Raw genomic sequence first — 12,655 nt, forward strand, 5'->3', positions numbered from 1 at the left:
CAAGAGGCCAGTGAAGGACACCTGGGCAGCATGGCTGTGCTTGCAGCAGCACCCCGGCTTTGCTGCCTCTCTTTCTGCCACCTCCATCCCATTGTTGGCTGGAGGCTCTTCAAGGCAAGACCATTGCACATCCGTGCAGTGACTCACACACCAGCCCCATCCAGCTCCTCACCAGCTGTTCCTAAGCAGAACCAGAGTCCAGCCGACTGTGTTGGTGTGGCAGCGACAGATCAAGACCAACCACCATTACCAATAAAAAGCAATAACGACAGGCACAAGGAATTATGAAAAAAATTACTTTTTAATGTACAAAAGGTTTATATACAGGTTCAGCATGTTACTTCCGTTCTTATGATGTAGAAAACAGCTAAAAATGTTCTTAAGATATAAATTTGACAGAACAATTCACCTACAGTACTTTTAGTAATGATGTCTTCTATACATAATATATACAGTGCTGGAATGGTTATTATAATACTTTTTCAGTAAATGAAGGAAGACCACCACTGGAAAGTCTGAGAAATCTCAAGTCATTGGAGATTTGGTTTTGCTTTTGTATTTGATCTTTTGCTAATGAGATATCTGCGAAGAGGGACTCAGTAGCCATTGTTGCCCTACGCAGCTGTTGAAAAAAATCAGATTAGCAGTTGAAGGACACACGAAAGCCCGATCCATCTCAGCACAAGGGATGCCCAGTTGTACTCCAAGCGTCCAGGACAACATACAATGTCCTAAAATACGTACTGCCCTCTTTTCATAAATGCAAAGGCAAGGGCAAGGTCAGTAACTGCAGAAGAATATATACAGCGGACTATAAAACAATCCCTTTAAACACAATTTTCGTGGTAGACACAAATAAACAGCCAGGCACCTTGCTTTGCTTTCCTGTCCTCATGCACCCTGGACATCAGCAGGAGTCAGGGGACCTCCAGGGGTGAAGGGTGGGGGTGAGAGCGTTCTGTGCGCACCCTCTGCATGTAGGATGAGGACGGGTGAGATGGCTGGATGCTGAGCAGCACCTTCCTGCACCAGCCATACCCAGGGCTACCTGGCAGCAGCGCTGTCCCAACCCACCACTGCCAAGCAGGGCTGCCGGCGTATCTGATATCGCAAAATTTGCCTGGAGGTAACACGTGGCATTTTCATGCCAGCCCCTGGTCATGCCGGGAAGAGTGAGCCTGACATCAGTTTGTGCAAAAGGAAAGCAGAAAGGACACCAGAAAGCACCTTTATAGAGCTGTCCCTGACTCACGCAGGGGATGGAGTCAGATGCAAGTGAGAACATCACATTGATATGAGGGGGAGAGGGGAGACGAGAAGGAGAGAGTGAAGCTTCTGCGGATGCTTGTCCGGTCAAACTGTGAGAACCTGGGGGGGATGTCACACTTGTCCCCTGCCCTTCAACATACGGGGTACAAAGTATCTGATGCTACGAGAGCAGGAAGAGAGTTGTCCTTGTCCAACGCAGTCAGAAGTTAAAGCAAGGCCTCCTGCCCAGGTACACGCACCTACCCTTTTTGTCTAACGACAGCAAAAATAAATAATGCAACTGAGATTGACTTCACTGCCAGGTGGGACCAGCCTGGAAACAGCTGATCATTATTACCAGCACTTGTATTTTGGTGGAGGATTTGGCTTTGGGCGGCCCTGTTCCTCCCATCTCTTCCTCAAGGATGTTTCCAAGAGATTCTCACTGACCGAGCTACTATTTTGACTCAAATACCTGTTTTGAGACTATCCAGATGTTTGCCTACGCTATAGACCGCAGGTGCAGTGCTGAATTGAACCAGGCTGGGTACAAAGAGTAGCTATGTACTGTAGCACAAAGCACTAGCCAAACTAACACCCCGCGTTGTCCATGGTATATTTTTTGGATACAGCAGCTCTTTTCATGCTGACCAAAGCTGTGGGACACGTTAATGTAGCACTGGGTGCATGCCAACAAAGCCTGCTTGCAGGGCAGGCTGTATTAGCTCATGCTTGGCCTCGCATCAGTGCAGCCACACGCCTGTTGTGTGCATGGAGCCCAGGCAGAGCCCTGCATGGAGTATATTACACAGAGAACCCTGGCCAGATAAACCAGCTCCCACAACCCCGCCACAGTGCAGGCTGGGCTGCGATGATCACAGAACGCTCTCCATCACCGTCACTTTTGTATGCGAGCACCTCAGCATGGAAAACCCAACAGAAAGCGAAGCCATTGCAAAGCTGCACAGGGATATGGTAATGCACGTTTCAGAGATCTGACATTAAAGATGCATGCGGAGCCCCTGCAGAAAGTCACTGCGCTCAGAGGGCACAAAGTTATGCACGTGTGTCAGTCTGCACACCGAAAGCCTTCCTGCCACGGGGGATTATTTCCCAGTGATTGCTGTTCCCAGGCCTCTGCTCCACTCTGCACATGATATAAACCACGTTGTAAACACATCTGATCAAAGTGTGCATTCACCTTTTATGTGTCTCATCAATGTGTCTTTCCAATGTTTTCTCAGAAACACCACTATGTTTTTATAAATGTACATTTTATATACGCTTCTGGCAATACACTATATTTGATTTTTAAAGGAAGAGAGGCCTTGGCTACTTAACACGAAAGCATGGTAAGGCACTTTGCTGAGAAGCTGTTTGGAATCAACGCTCTTTGCAAGGTATAAAGGTATTTACGGTATAAAACAATACTGCTGGCAGAGGGCTTGTTTGGAGACGTAACTAAACCCTAGTGTCATCAGAGCAGAATACATAGTATGGCTTTTATTCTGATCAAAACCGCATCCTCCCATTTTGTTCTGGGGCAGGTTGAAAATGGAATTTTTTGCAGATGTAACTAACGGAAAATGATGGGGAGTGCTATTTACAGGGCTGCCAGGGAGGGAGGGTTTCATCTCTAACCACGCTCATGCTGTCTCCTAGCTTGGTGGGGATACTGTTCAGTGCTCTGGGAAACCAAGCCAAAAAATAATACTAGAGGTGCACCATTGCGGTGCTAAACTGCCTGGATATAGTTTACATAATTCTGTACAGAGACTTTTTAAAATTTTCATTTTGAATCCCTTTAATGTATTTAATACTTATAAAAAAAAATCTACTCTATTGAAACAGATTATTTTTGAAAAGCACATTCATAAAACTGCTTCACGCAGAGCCCCTTGGATAGCACTAAGGCCTTGTGCTTTACTGTTATGACATCATGTTTAGAAATTTACTCTCTTCCGCCAGCGTAGTTAGCATGGAGCTCATATCGCCTATTGCCATATTGCTTATTCCCGCGGGTATGGTGGGCAGTGTCAGAGAGTTTCGTGGAGTTGTCAGGCGAGAGGAGTTCTGGGAGAGGTTCTGCAGGATGCTGGGGCTCAGAGTTCCCGACATCAGGCTCGAATGGTCCCCATCGTCCATGATGGCATCAAAATCTATCTGGGGCGGCTCAAGGCCTTGCGAGTCCACCGTGCTGGACACCTGGTTCGCGCCCGGGGAAGGCAGAGCGGCCGGCTTGCTGTTCAGCGCGCACTGTTGTTGTCTGACCCGGCAGTCCGCGTGATTATCGAAGCTGCTGTTCTGCTCGTACATGTGGATTTGACCGTAATAGTACATCAAATTGTTTTCCCTCGTGCCGTCCACGCACTGCTGGGCCGGTGCCGGCAACACGTCACTGGTTCTTTTATGCATGGCCTCCGCCGCCTCCTGGCCTGGGCTGATGGTGTTGGTAGGGTGGGGAGTTCTCATGTAGCCCAGCTGCTGGACGGTGCGGAGGCCTCGGGGTCGGCTGGCCGGGCTTGGCTCGGGCGGAGGACGAGGCTGGACCATGGCGGGCGGATACGCCTGCGCGGCTGAACCCATCATGCTCTGCTGAGGCTCAAAGCTGGGCTGGTTGGAGCTGGTCATGATGGGCTGATGAAAGGCCTCCTGAGCCATGGGGAAGTTCAGGCGGGTCGGCTGAGATGAGTAGTTCTGCTGACTCGGTTCGTGCATCACCTGGCCCAGCATCGTGCGCTCGCTGTTGCTGCTGACCATTAAAGAAGGGTCGGTCGCCATGTCCATTTGCTGAGGGTGAAGGTGGGGTCCAGACTTTGCTGCCATGCTGCTACAAGAAGGAGAGATCTGATTTGGGTTGCCGCTGACTGCACTGGGGCTCAGCATCTGATGAGGCTGGTTATACCCTGCGTGCAAGCCCAGATCGGGGTTCATACCGGGGCCTAGGCTCATCGGCTGCTGCCGCAGCTGCATACAGTTTAGCCTCTGCCCATCCATGCTCACATTTCTTTGCATAAAGCTCTGCTGTGTTATGTTCATACTGTTCTCCGGCAGCTGCATCTGCTGCTGGTTGTAGTTCTGGTACTGACCAAAGTTCTGCTTCTGCTGGACCACCGCTAAGTTCCCTTGTGAAAACTGCTGCTTCGACTGATTGGACATGATATCGACCGTCCCCGAGCTGACCTCGTTCCACTGGACAGGCATGTTATTTTTATTCATGTCTGAGGAGGCATCGAAGCTCATGGGACACTCTGGCATCATGGGTCCCAAGTGGCTCATGCTTGCCTCGGCCACCGCCATCCTGCGCTGGCCAGGCAAGGCTGGAGGCTGCAGCTTCCCGCTTCCCTGGAAGCCCTGCATCTCATTGCTGTACCCCATGGAAGTGCTCTCGGCCGCCGTCCCGTTGCTCTGGGATTTGATGTACTGCACCACGTCATCTGGCAGCATAATATCGTCGTCTCCGACGGGTGCCTCCGCCTCCCCGGACATGGCTTCCATGGCAATGTTTTCGCTGATGCTCAGCGGCCGGGGTGAGTAGGTGTGCCGGGGGAGGCTCCCATCCGAGCGCCCGTAGCTCTGGAGGCCGAAATTCCTCCTGTCCATGGGGTGTGAAGGATGGAAGGGGTTCATGCTGTTGGTGCTGTTGAAGCGGTGAACTCGCGGGAGGGCCTGGGGGTCTCCGGCAGGTCTCCTCACCGGGTCGCTTGCCCGTCTTGTGCAGTTGCCCGGCACCTCGTGGGGGAACGCTGCAGCTGACTGGTAGCCGTAGGTGTTACCATCGCTGCAACGCCTGGGGCCTGGAGGGAGGCGGATGGAGGGCAAGGTGGGGTCTGGTCCGTCCATAAGTGAGATCCTGTTCTTCAGGGTCATCCTCTCCATGTTCGGCAGAGGAGTTGGAGGAGGGCCCCCCGTGGCAGCAGCGTACTTGGCTTTCAGCCTGTAGTGCTGAGCTGGTGTGAGGTTCAGCAGACCCGGCATCCCGCTGCACTGGCTCGCCTCGCTCGACCGACGGGAGGCGTCTGTCGAAATCGGGTCGTAGGAGTCGGCAGAGCTCGTGTTATTGGGGCGGTGCCCGAGCTGCGAAGCCTCGCTGGAACGGCGGCTGGAGAAGTATGGGGAGATCCCTGATGATCTGCGGCTGACGGTGTAGGCAGAGCTGATGGTGCTTGTTGTACTATCACGGCGCTCGCTTAGTTGGTTCAGCATCGTAACCTCATTGACAGACAGCTCCATTATTCTGGGATTAGGCAGCGTAGCAGAAGAACCACCACTATTTTCTAGAATAGAGCCTGAAAGAAAGGTTGCAGGGAAGCAAAAGATTTAGTCAGCTGAGAAATTCCACTTGGTAGTGTTCTTGGTGCCAGAATACAGACACAAAGCCACCCCCAATATTTTACAGGAATGATACTGAATTTCATTTGCTACCAGTGAATTCAAAGCTTCATCTCCAGCTCTGTGTCCATGCACAGAGAACAAGAGGGCTGCAGAGTCTTTGCAATGTGTACCCCGCTGATACTCAGCTGCTGAGGAAATGCCTCCACATGGGCTTCTCTTAGGAAAAAAGTAGGACTGGTGTGAACAGTGCCACGGGAACAGCACATAGCTACAACCACAGCTACTCACTGGGACAGATGCACAGCAGTCAGGGATAGGAGGCTGAGAGCTCAAAAGTTGACACTCAAGGGCTCTTCCCAGAGTAAACCAAGAAGCTCCAATATACTAAGCCCTGAGGTTTAGTACAACCCAGGCCCTATGCCTTGGCACTTCTTAGCAGAGTTGGAGAAGCACTGAAAGGATCATAAAGAAGCCTTTATCAGGAATCCCCAGCCAGCGGGAAACTAGCAGATGAAGCTGTAGGTAATAGCCAGGACCTCCCGAAGTGACAGAAGGCCTGTCAGAGCAAGATCAGGGATGGAGGGCTTGTCTGGATTGCTGCTGTCCTCCTGCAGTCTTCCAAGAGGCACATTAGCCGTTAGGGAACTGTTACTGCTGGAACAAACCCAAGCAGTCTTGCAGTTGCCACCGGGACAGTGAGGACAGCTGCGGCTGGGTCCTTGGGCAAGCCCAGATACAAGGACACCAACACCTCTGCCTCCCTTCATAGCTCTGTAGCACTGAGCATCTGGGTTTCTGTTGCACATCACCAGACAGCTGTGTTTACACCCAAGCTCTCCATTTTACCTGACATCTCTATCCCGCAAGGGCTGACTCAGAGGCAATAAGAAATGATCCCCCTCCAGGGCAGACTCTTGGTTATGAAACCAGAGTCAAACTCTGGAGGGTTCCTACAGGAGACGGCCCAGGCCCAGGGCTTACCATTTCCTGAGATGGGAGGCAGCTTGGTGTTTCTGGCTTGTGGAGCTGGGCTCACCCATGAGCAGGAATCCTTAACTGTCTTGAGCTTCTCTTTCTTGAGCTGTTCAAGTCGTTGCATCGTCGTCATGTGTTTCCTTAGCTGCAGGCTGACTGTCGAATTACCAGATGAGACCGTTGAGTCCACAACAGGAGCGTTGTCATCCAACGCCGTCAGATCTCCCAGACTTCCCCCGCTGTGCATGTTCATTTCTACTCCACTGTCATTGTTGTTGGTGCTGCCAAGGGGTGACGGCTCACTGCTGCATGATGACTGGCCACCAGGACTGGACTGACACATCTTGGGGAAGGAAAAGAGGAGGAGATGAGCAGGAGGAAACACGGATGGAAAGAAACCAGGAGCCCAACATCCCCATCAGGCTCCACATGTCTGCCCTATCCCCAGCTCTCCCCTCTCTTCTCACCCTTCCCCGCTGAAGCATCTCAGCTCTACCAGAGGGCAGGGGCACCTTCCCTGGGGGAGGAGGGCACGGCAGCACCCCACAGCTGGAAAAAACTAAGGTGGGTTCAACAGGAGATGGAGAGAAACCAAATGTTCTTCCTCCAAAAGATTAAGAACAGATGCTTCTCAAAGAAAAGCAGCACGTTACCTGGTTGTGCAAGGTATATTGCAGCAAGCACTGGCTTATCTAACATAGGATCAAGGCCTAAGTATTTCAGACACGACGTATTTCTGTCTTTAAAATACCCTAACATATAATTAGGTTAGCTGACAAACTTCCAGCCAGATAAAAACCTGGTTCACTGTTTGCAAACTCCCACTTGCAGATAAGGTAGATAAGCACCATAAATATTTATTTTATTTACATTAGGAATTGCATTTCACATTGAGTAGTTTATTTGCAGCAGACGCTAAATGGTCTGAACTTGCTCTGAGGTAGCTGTTGCTGCTACCAGACAGGATGCCCGGCTTTGCTGCTCGAGACCCATGCTCCAGCAAAAAATGGGAGTGCTGAAAAGGCAACGTACTTTGCCCCAGGTGAATGTGGGGGTGGAGGGGGATGCAGTGTTTTACTTTGCTCCATAGCAGCCCTCTTGGGCAGGGCTGACTGGCTCTGATAGCCTCATTGCCCTTCAATCAGGATGACAGAGATTGCAATCCCAGGATTTAATGGCAAGTTGTGATGCTGGGAGAAAGGTGGCAAAGGGAATCCTCTGGCACTATGTCCTCCCCCTTTCTGCACTCAAGCAAATATCCCCTGTCCCTCCCCATCACTCCACATGCCTCTGCCTCCACCCCGTGGGGGTTAACTGGAGACAGGAGGTCTGCAGGAGACCATGCTTTATACAGCTATTTTAATACAAAGGATTTCTTTGCTCACCTTAGTACCGACTGTCCTTAGGAAGGTAGAGTAAGGAAGGGTAAGTGGGAATAAAGAACAGGTTGTTAGGACAAAGACAGCATCAACAGAAAGGACCATGTTAGTAAAAGGAGGAAGAGGGGAGTGCAGAATACAACGTAAATTGCCAACATCTCCCCCTCTCCTGTACCCCGTCTTCTCTGCCTTCCCTCTTTGGGAGCCCAGATAAAAACCCCTAGGAGACACTTCCCACCCGTCTCCACGGATTTGGGATGAGAGCCAAAGATGGGCCGAAACAAGGGGCCTCGGAATGATGGGAACCAGTGAAACATCTCATCCCTCCCACCACCCTGACTTTAACTAGCAAACAGGAGTTGGACATGGGCCTGCCAGGTCAGATGTGCCCGTTAGATGTGCGTGAGTGAAGTACGCAGTGCTGGACGGGAAGAGCGGAGAGGAACATCCGACCCATGGCCCTACTGCCAGTGAGATGGCTTGGCTGCTGCCCTGGGAGAGCAGAGCCCTAGGAAAACAACCCCACACCTTCAGGAGAAACGGGGTGGGGAGCCGTGATTGTGTCCATGTTTTCATAGGAAAAAAAACTCAAAAAACACATGGAGGAAGAGTATTGGAGAGAGGTCATTATGTCCAGTGGTTCTCACACTCAGTTTTTGTAACCCAATACAGAGCCTCATCTCAGTAAAACTGTTCCTTTTGTCAATTAGAGACACTTTGGATGTGAAAATACTCAATTCCTTCCTAACCAAAACATGCTGCTCATTAGTAATTTGTCCAACAACACATCCCTTAACCTTCTTTAGAAAATCTTTGCAGCTCCAGGCCATGTTGTTTCACAGGGATAACAGTCTTTTAACCTGGATTCAAATCAAGAAAATATATATTTTGGAGTTCAAAGTCCTTTCAGCTCTAGTGAGAATTCTGGGGACTATGTGAACACTCTCTTTTGCAGGTGAAGGTCTTTTCTGCTGTATCCAGCCTGTACCCTGCTCCACTCTGAGCTGGTGCAGCAGACCAAAGCTTTGGGTACAAAGGTGAAGAAAAATATCAAAATGCAAAAGTGTGACCCATGTGTTGCAATGATGCATCTCCTCCACCAGCAGTGGTGTGCTGAGGAGCAAGTGGGCTCCCTGCGTGGGGTGGAAGAGGCTTGAACGTGTTTGGAACCACCACCACACACAGCTCGTTAGCACTATAAACCACACCACTGCCTACTGTGGAGCTGCTGCAATGGCCAGAAGGCTGATAAACTGTCTTTGCTTCAGCTGGTGGCTACTCAAGGGGCTGTAAAACATGATCACGGTTGACTGCAAGCCCATACTCTGTGGGCCACAGCATTGCTCCTATGTTTATTCCTGGTTTTACTCCCCTGGCCCATCATCCCACTACAATTTTCTGTGGCAGCTGGGAGTTGTGTATTGAGCTCCTGTACTCCTGAGTGATCTGCTCTAGCTGACCTTGCTTGAGCAGGGAGGTTAGACTAGATGATCTCAAGAGGTGCCTGCCAACCCTAGCGATTCTGTGCTTCTGTGTATGGTGGACAGGACCAAGGAATTGAACTTGCTTTAAGATACCCAACAAAAGTAAAGCAGCTACTTTTATCCCCACTGGCTTCATCAGACACCCCACAACAGAGTTGTGCCAGCAAAACTGCTGTGCAGCAGCAGCTTGGAAAGAAAAACATTTCAGGGTGCAGGGAGGAGAAAAGGGACTGCTTAAGCCAGGACTTCTGCTTCAAGAAGTGTTCATCAATCTGTGCCCCGTGGTTGTTGCTCAATTTAAATTGGTGAGGTAGGTAAAGCTCATTTGACCACAACACTCTGAGTTTTACCCACTTTCACAGCACAGGGAGGCCAAGCTCAACACTGGGCATCACGTGGCCCCCATGACTGCGAGGGTCGGAATTTGTGATGCTGGGTAGGAAGGTGTAAAATTTACTGGACTGTGCCCTGACCTGCAATTTCATCTCTGGACTTGAATTCTAGGGTGTTGGCAGGTGAAGGGCAACTGCCCGGAGAGGTAAATGGCATGCAAATGCTTCACGCCCCCATTGCATCCAAGAAATTAGGGGCCGCGTCATTTCTGCCAAGAGCAACTGCTCTTACCACAGAATTCTCTGTTTTTATCGTTTTGACTTGTAAGCAATCCTCCATGCTCCTCGTGGTGCTGTTGGCCTCGGGGCTGTCCTCTGAAACCTTGCTGCTCTGCTTGGCGCTTGCCTCATTGTCCCCATTTTCCTTGAGTGGAGGTGGCCTCGGGTGAACATCATTGCGCTGCTTCTTCGTGACGTGGGCATCGGGCCCGTGCACGGTCTTGACGTGTTTCCTGAGGGAGCTAGGGTCCGTGTACCGCTTTGTGCAGCCAGGGATTTTACAGACGTAGGGTTTCTGTCAATACAAGCAAATCTTGGGTTATATTTAGAACAAGGCCAAATATTCCAGGTACAGCGCATGGGCCAAGAAAATACAATGAGCATAGCGGCTGGCAGCAGCAAAATGTGGAGCATCTGCTCCTCAGGATTCTGTAAGACTGAGATCTCTAAGATGTGATATATGGGCTGCTGCTGATCCACACAGACCTGGCCAGTCATTTGATGTTGGCTAAACTCCTTGTTTTCAGTTTCTGGATTAAAAGGCAGCTAAGAATTCATGAAATACTTTCCTAATATTACTTTTCCATGTATGTATTTGCTCGGGTGGCCACAGGAATGTTTCCTGATTATGGATGGGAGGGAGGTGATGTAGGGGACTGGCCATAACACATTCTCTCTGCTAAGGTGGGGTCTACACTGAGAATATGTCTGAGACCTTCTGGCTGATAGAATTCCAGTGAAACCAAGCCCAACTGGATTCACTCTACTCAATCTATCATACCACTCCAGCACCTGTCACCTTGAAATCTGTTATTGTGCAAAACAAACCACAGGCATGCAATGTTTTTTTCAGACGATAGCACTCTAGTCCCGAATTCATGAATCATTGATTGCCACAGCAAAACAAGGCTGAAGCCATGCTTCTGAAAACAGAAGTCAGAAAACAGATACTTTTCTTCTTTTAACTTTTTTTTTTTTTATTAAGTTTCCAATTCCAAAGTGTATTAGCGCTGCAGTTGTTTGAGCTGGTGCTGCTGCACTCGAAGCTCTGAATTCATCACAAGTTCCGCTTTCAACCTCACAGCTACTCTAAGTATTTTGCTGCCAATGCACTAGGACAGATCCATGAAAAAAACCAGATAGATGTTGTTTGAAGGCTGCCCAAAATGACCATTCCTATTCTTTTTTTTTAATCTGTTTTGTAATTTCGTCCAGAAGCTTAAGTGCAAAAATACAAAGGAGTATATATTCTTTGCAGAAAGCCAGCATCATCACATGAAAAACATTGAAAGTCTGTTTTTTATTCAAAAGCATGCTTCCTGACTGATCTTGGCACATCACTTGAACAAACTAAATCCTCATAACACCCCACTGAGGTAAATATTTAATATATTTTAAATCTGGGTAAACCAAAGCACAAAAAGTCGAATAGCTTGTTTATTAATCTCATGCAACATTTTGGATGAGGCATTATAGAAATATTATTGCTGCTATTAAAACCTATTCTAAAGAACAGAACCCCCACCACACATGCTAAAAAACCCTACATAAAACAGTTCAAGGATTTTTTATAAAGATCCTTTAGGCCCAATAGTTCTGATTTTTCAGACTCCAGTAATTAGGGTAACATGATCACTGTTGCTTGGACAGCAGACACTCTGCCTAATGGGGTGCAACCATCCTCTTCATCAGGCCATACCTCCTGCAACTGAACTAGGCACAACTGCTGTTTTGTTGGCATGCCTTCGTATAATCCCCTGGGTTATTCAGATTCTGACATCTAAAGCAGTGTATGGCCTAGTGAAGTCAACAATTTAGATATCTCAGACGCCTCCCTCCTACTCCCATACACATACAGCATGATACTCCTTAGGGTGGGAGAACTAAAGAAGTCCCCAGGCACTCAGCAGAACTGTATTTCTGCATTTTACCCTTGTTTAGCTTGAATTGGAGAAAATGTCACTCCAAGCCTTTGGCTGGTCATGAACTCATGCCACTTTTTTGTGTATGCACTGGAGAGTGGTCATGGGATGAAAGCTCTTTTCCCAGGAGTAACTGGGATCCCCTGAAGGGATTCAAATAGTCACTGAAAGTTTAAAATGAAATAGTGTATGTGACACTTCAACAATCAAAAAAAAAGCCAGTGTGCTAATATATGCCCAGCCTTGAACTTTGGCATGTTTGAACCATACACTACATCCTGTCACACAATGACGGAGGCAAATACAGGGAACCTGGAACTTCCCCCTTAGAGGAGACATGGATGACTTAACTCTGAAACTGTGGTGTATCCCAAGTAAACACTGCAAGCAGAGGAAAATATTTAGTAGGTAGCTAGGAACCACAACAGAGTTACCAATGGGTAATGGGAGATATTCACGGCCACAGACTCCTGCTTTGCATCCATGTGGTTTTCTGAGCCAAGGTCTCAGTGCAGTTTGCTAACCCACTGGTCATGGCCACAGCTGGCTGCAGGACCGTCACCTGGGCCTGCTGCCCGATGCAATGAGCTTTGCCATGAGGAATGTCATCTGTTGCAAAGGATCATGTTATATGTTCCTCAAAAAGAGGGTGTCAAATATATGGCTCAGAGAGCCATTATAAGTAGCCTACAGATCTCCCA

General features: G+C 49.0%; 1 protein-coding gene across 4 annotated transcripts in view; it reads right to left on the bottom strand.

Moving 5' to 3' along the window:
* Positions 1-282: 282 nt before the first annotated feature.
* The window catches only part of GLI2 (GLI family zinc finger 2), a 200,367-nt gene continuing 187,994 nt past the window's right edge, over positions 283-12,655 (bottom strand). For all 4 annotated transcript variants that reach the window (XM_069781021.1, XM_069781019.1, XM_069781020.1 and 1 more), the window contains 3 exons: positions 10,046-10,327; positions 6,565-6,901; positions 283-5,537 (listed from right to left, as the gene is read on the bottom strand). In XM_069781021.1, coding sequence (XP_069637122.1) covers positions 3,178-5,537; positions 6,565-6,901; positions 10,046-10,327 — 2,979 coding nt within the window. In that variant the 3' untranslated portion in view covers positions 283-3,177. The remainder of the gene's footprint in view (positions 5,538-6,564; positions 6,902-10,045; positions 10,328-12,655) is intronic.

The sequence above is a fragment of the Haliaeetus albicilla genome, chromosome 4, assembly GCF_947461875.1.
Source record: "Haliaeetus albicilla chromosome 4, bHalAlb1.1, whole genome shotgun sequence".
Lineage (NCBI taxonomy): Eukaryota > Metazoa > Chordata > Aves > Accipitriformes > Accipitridae > Haliaeetus > Haliaeetus albicilla.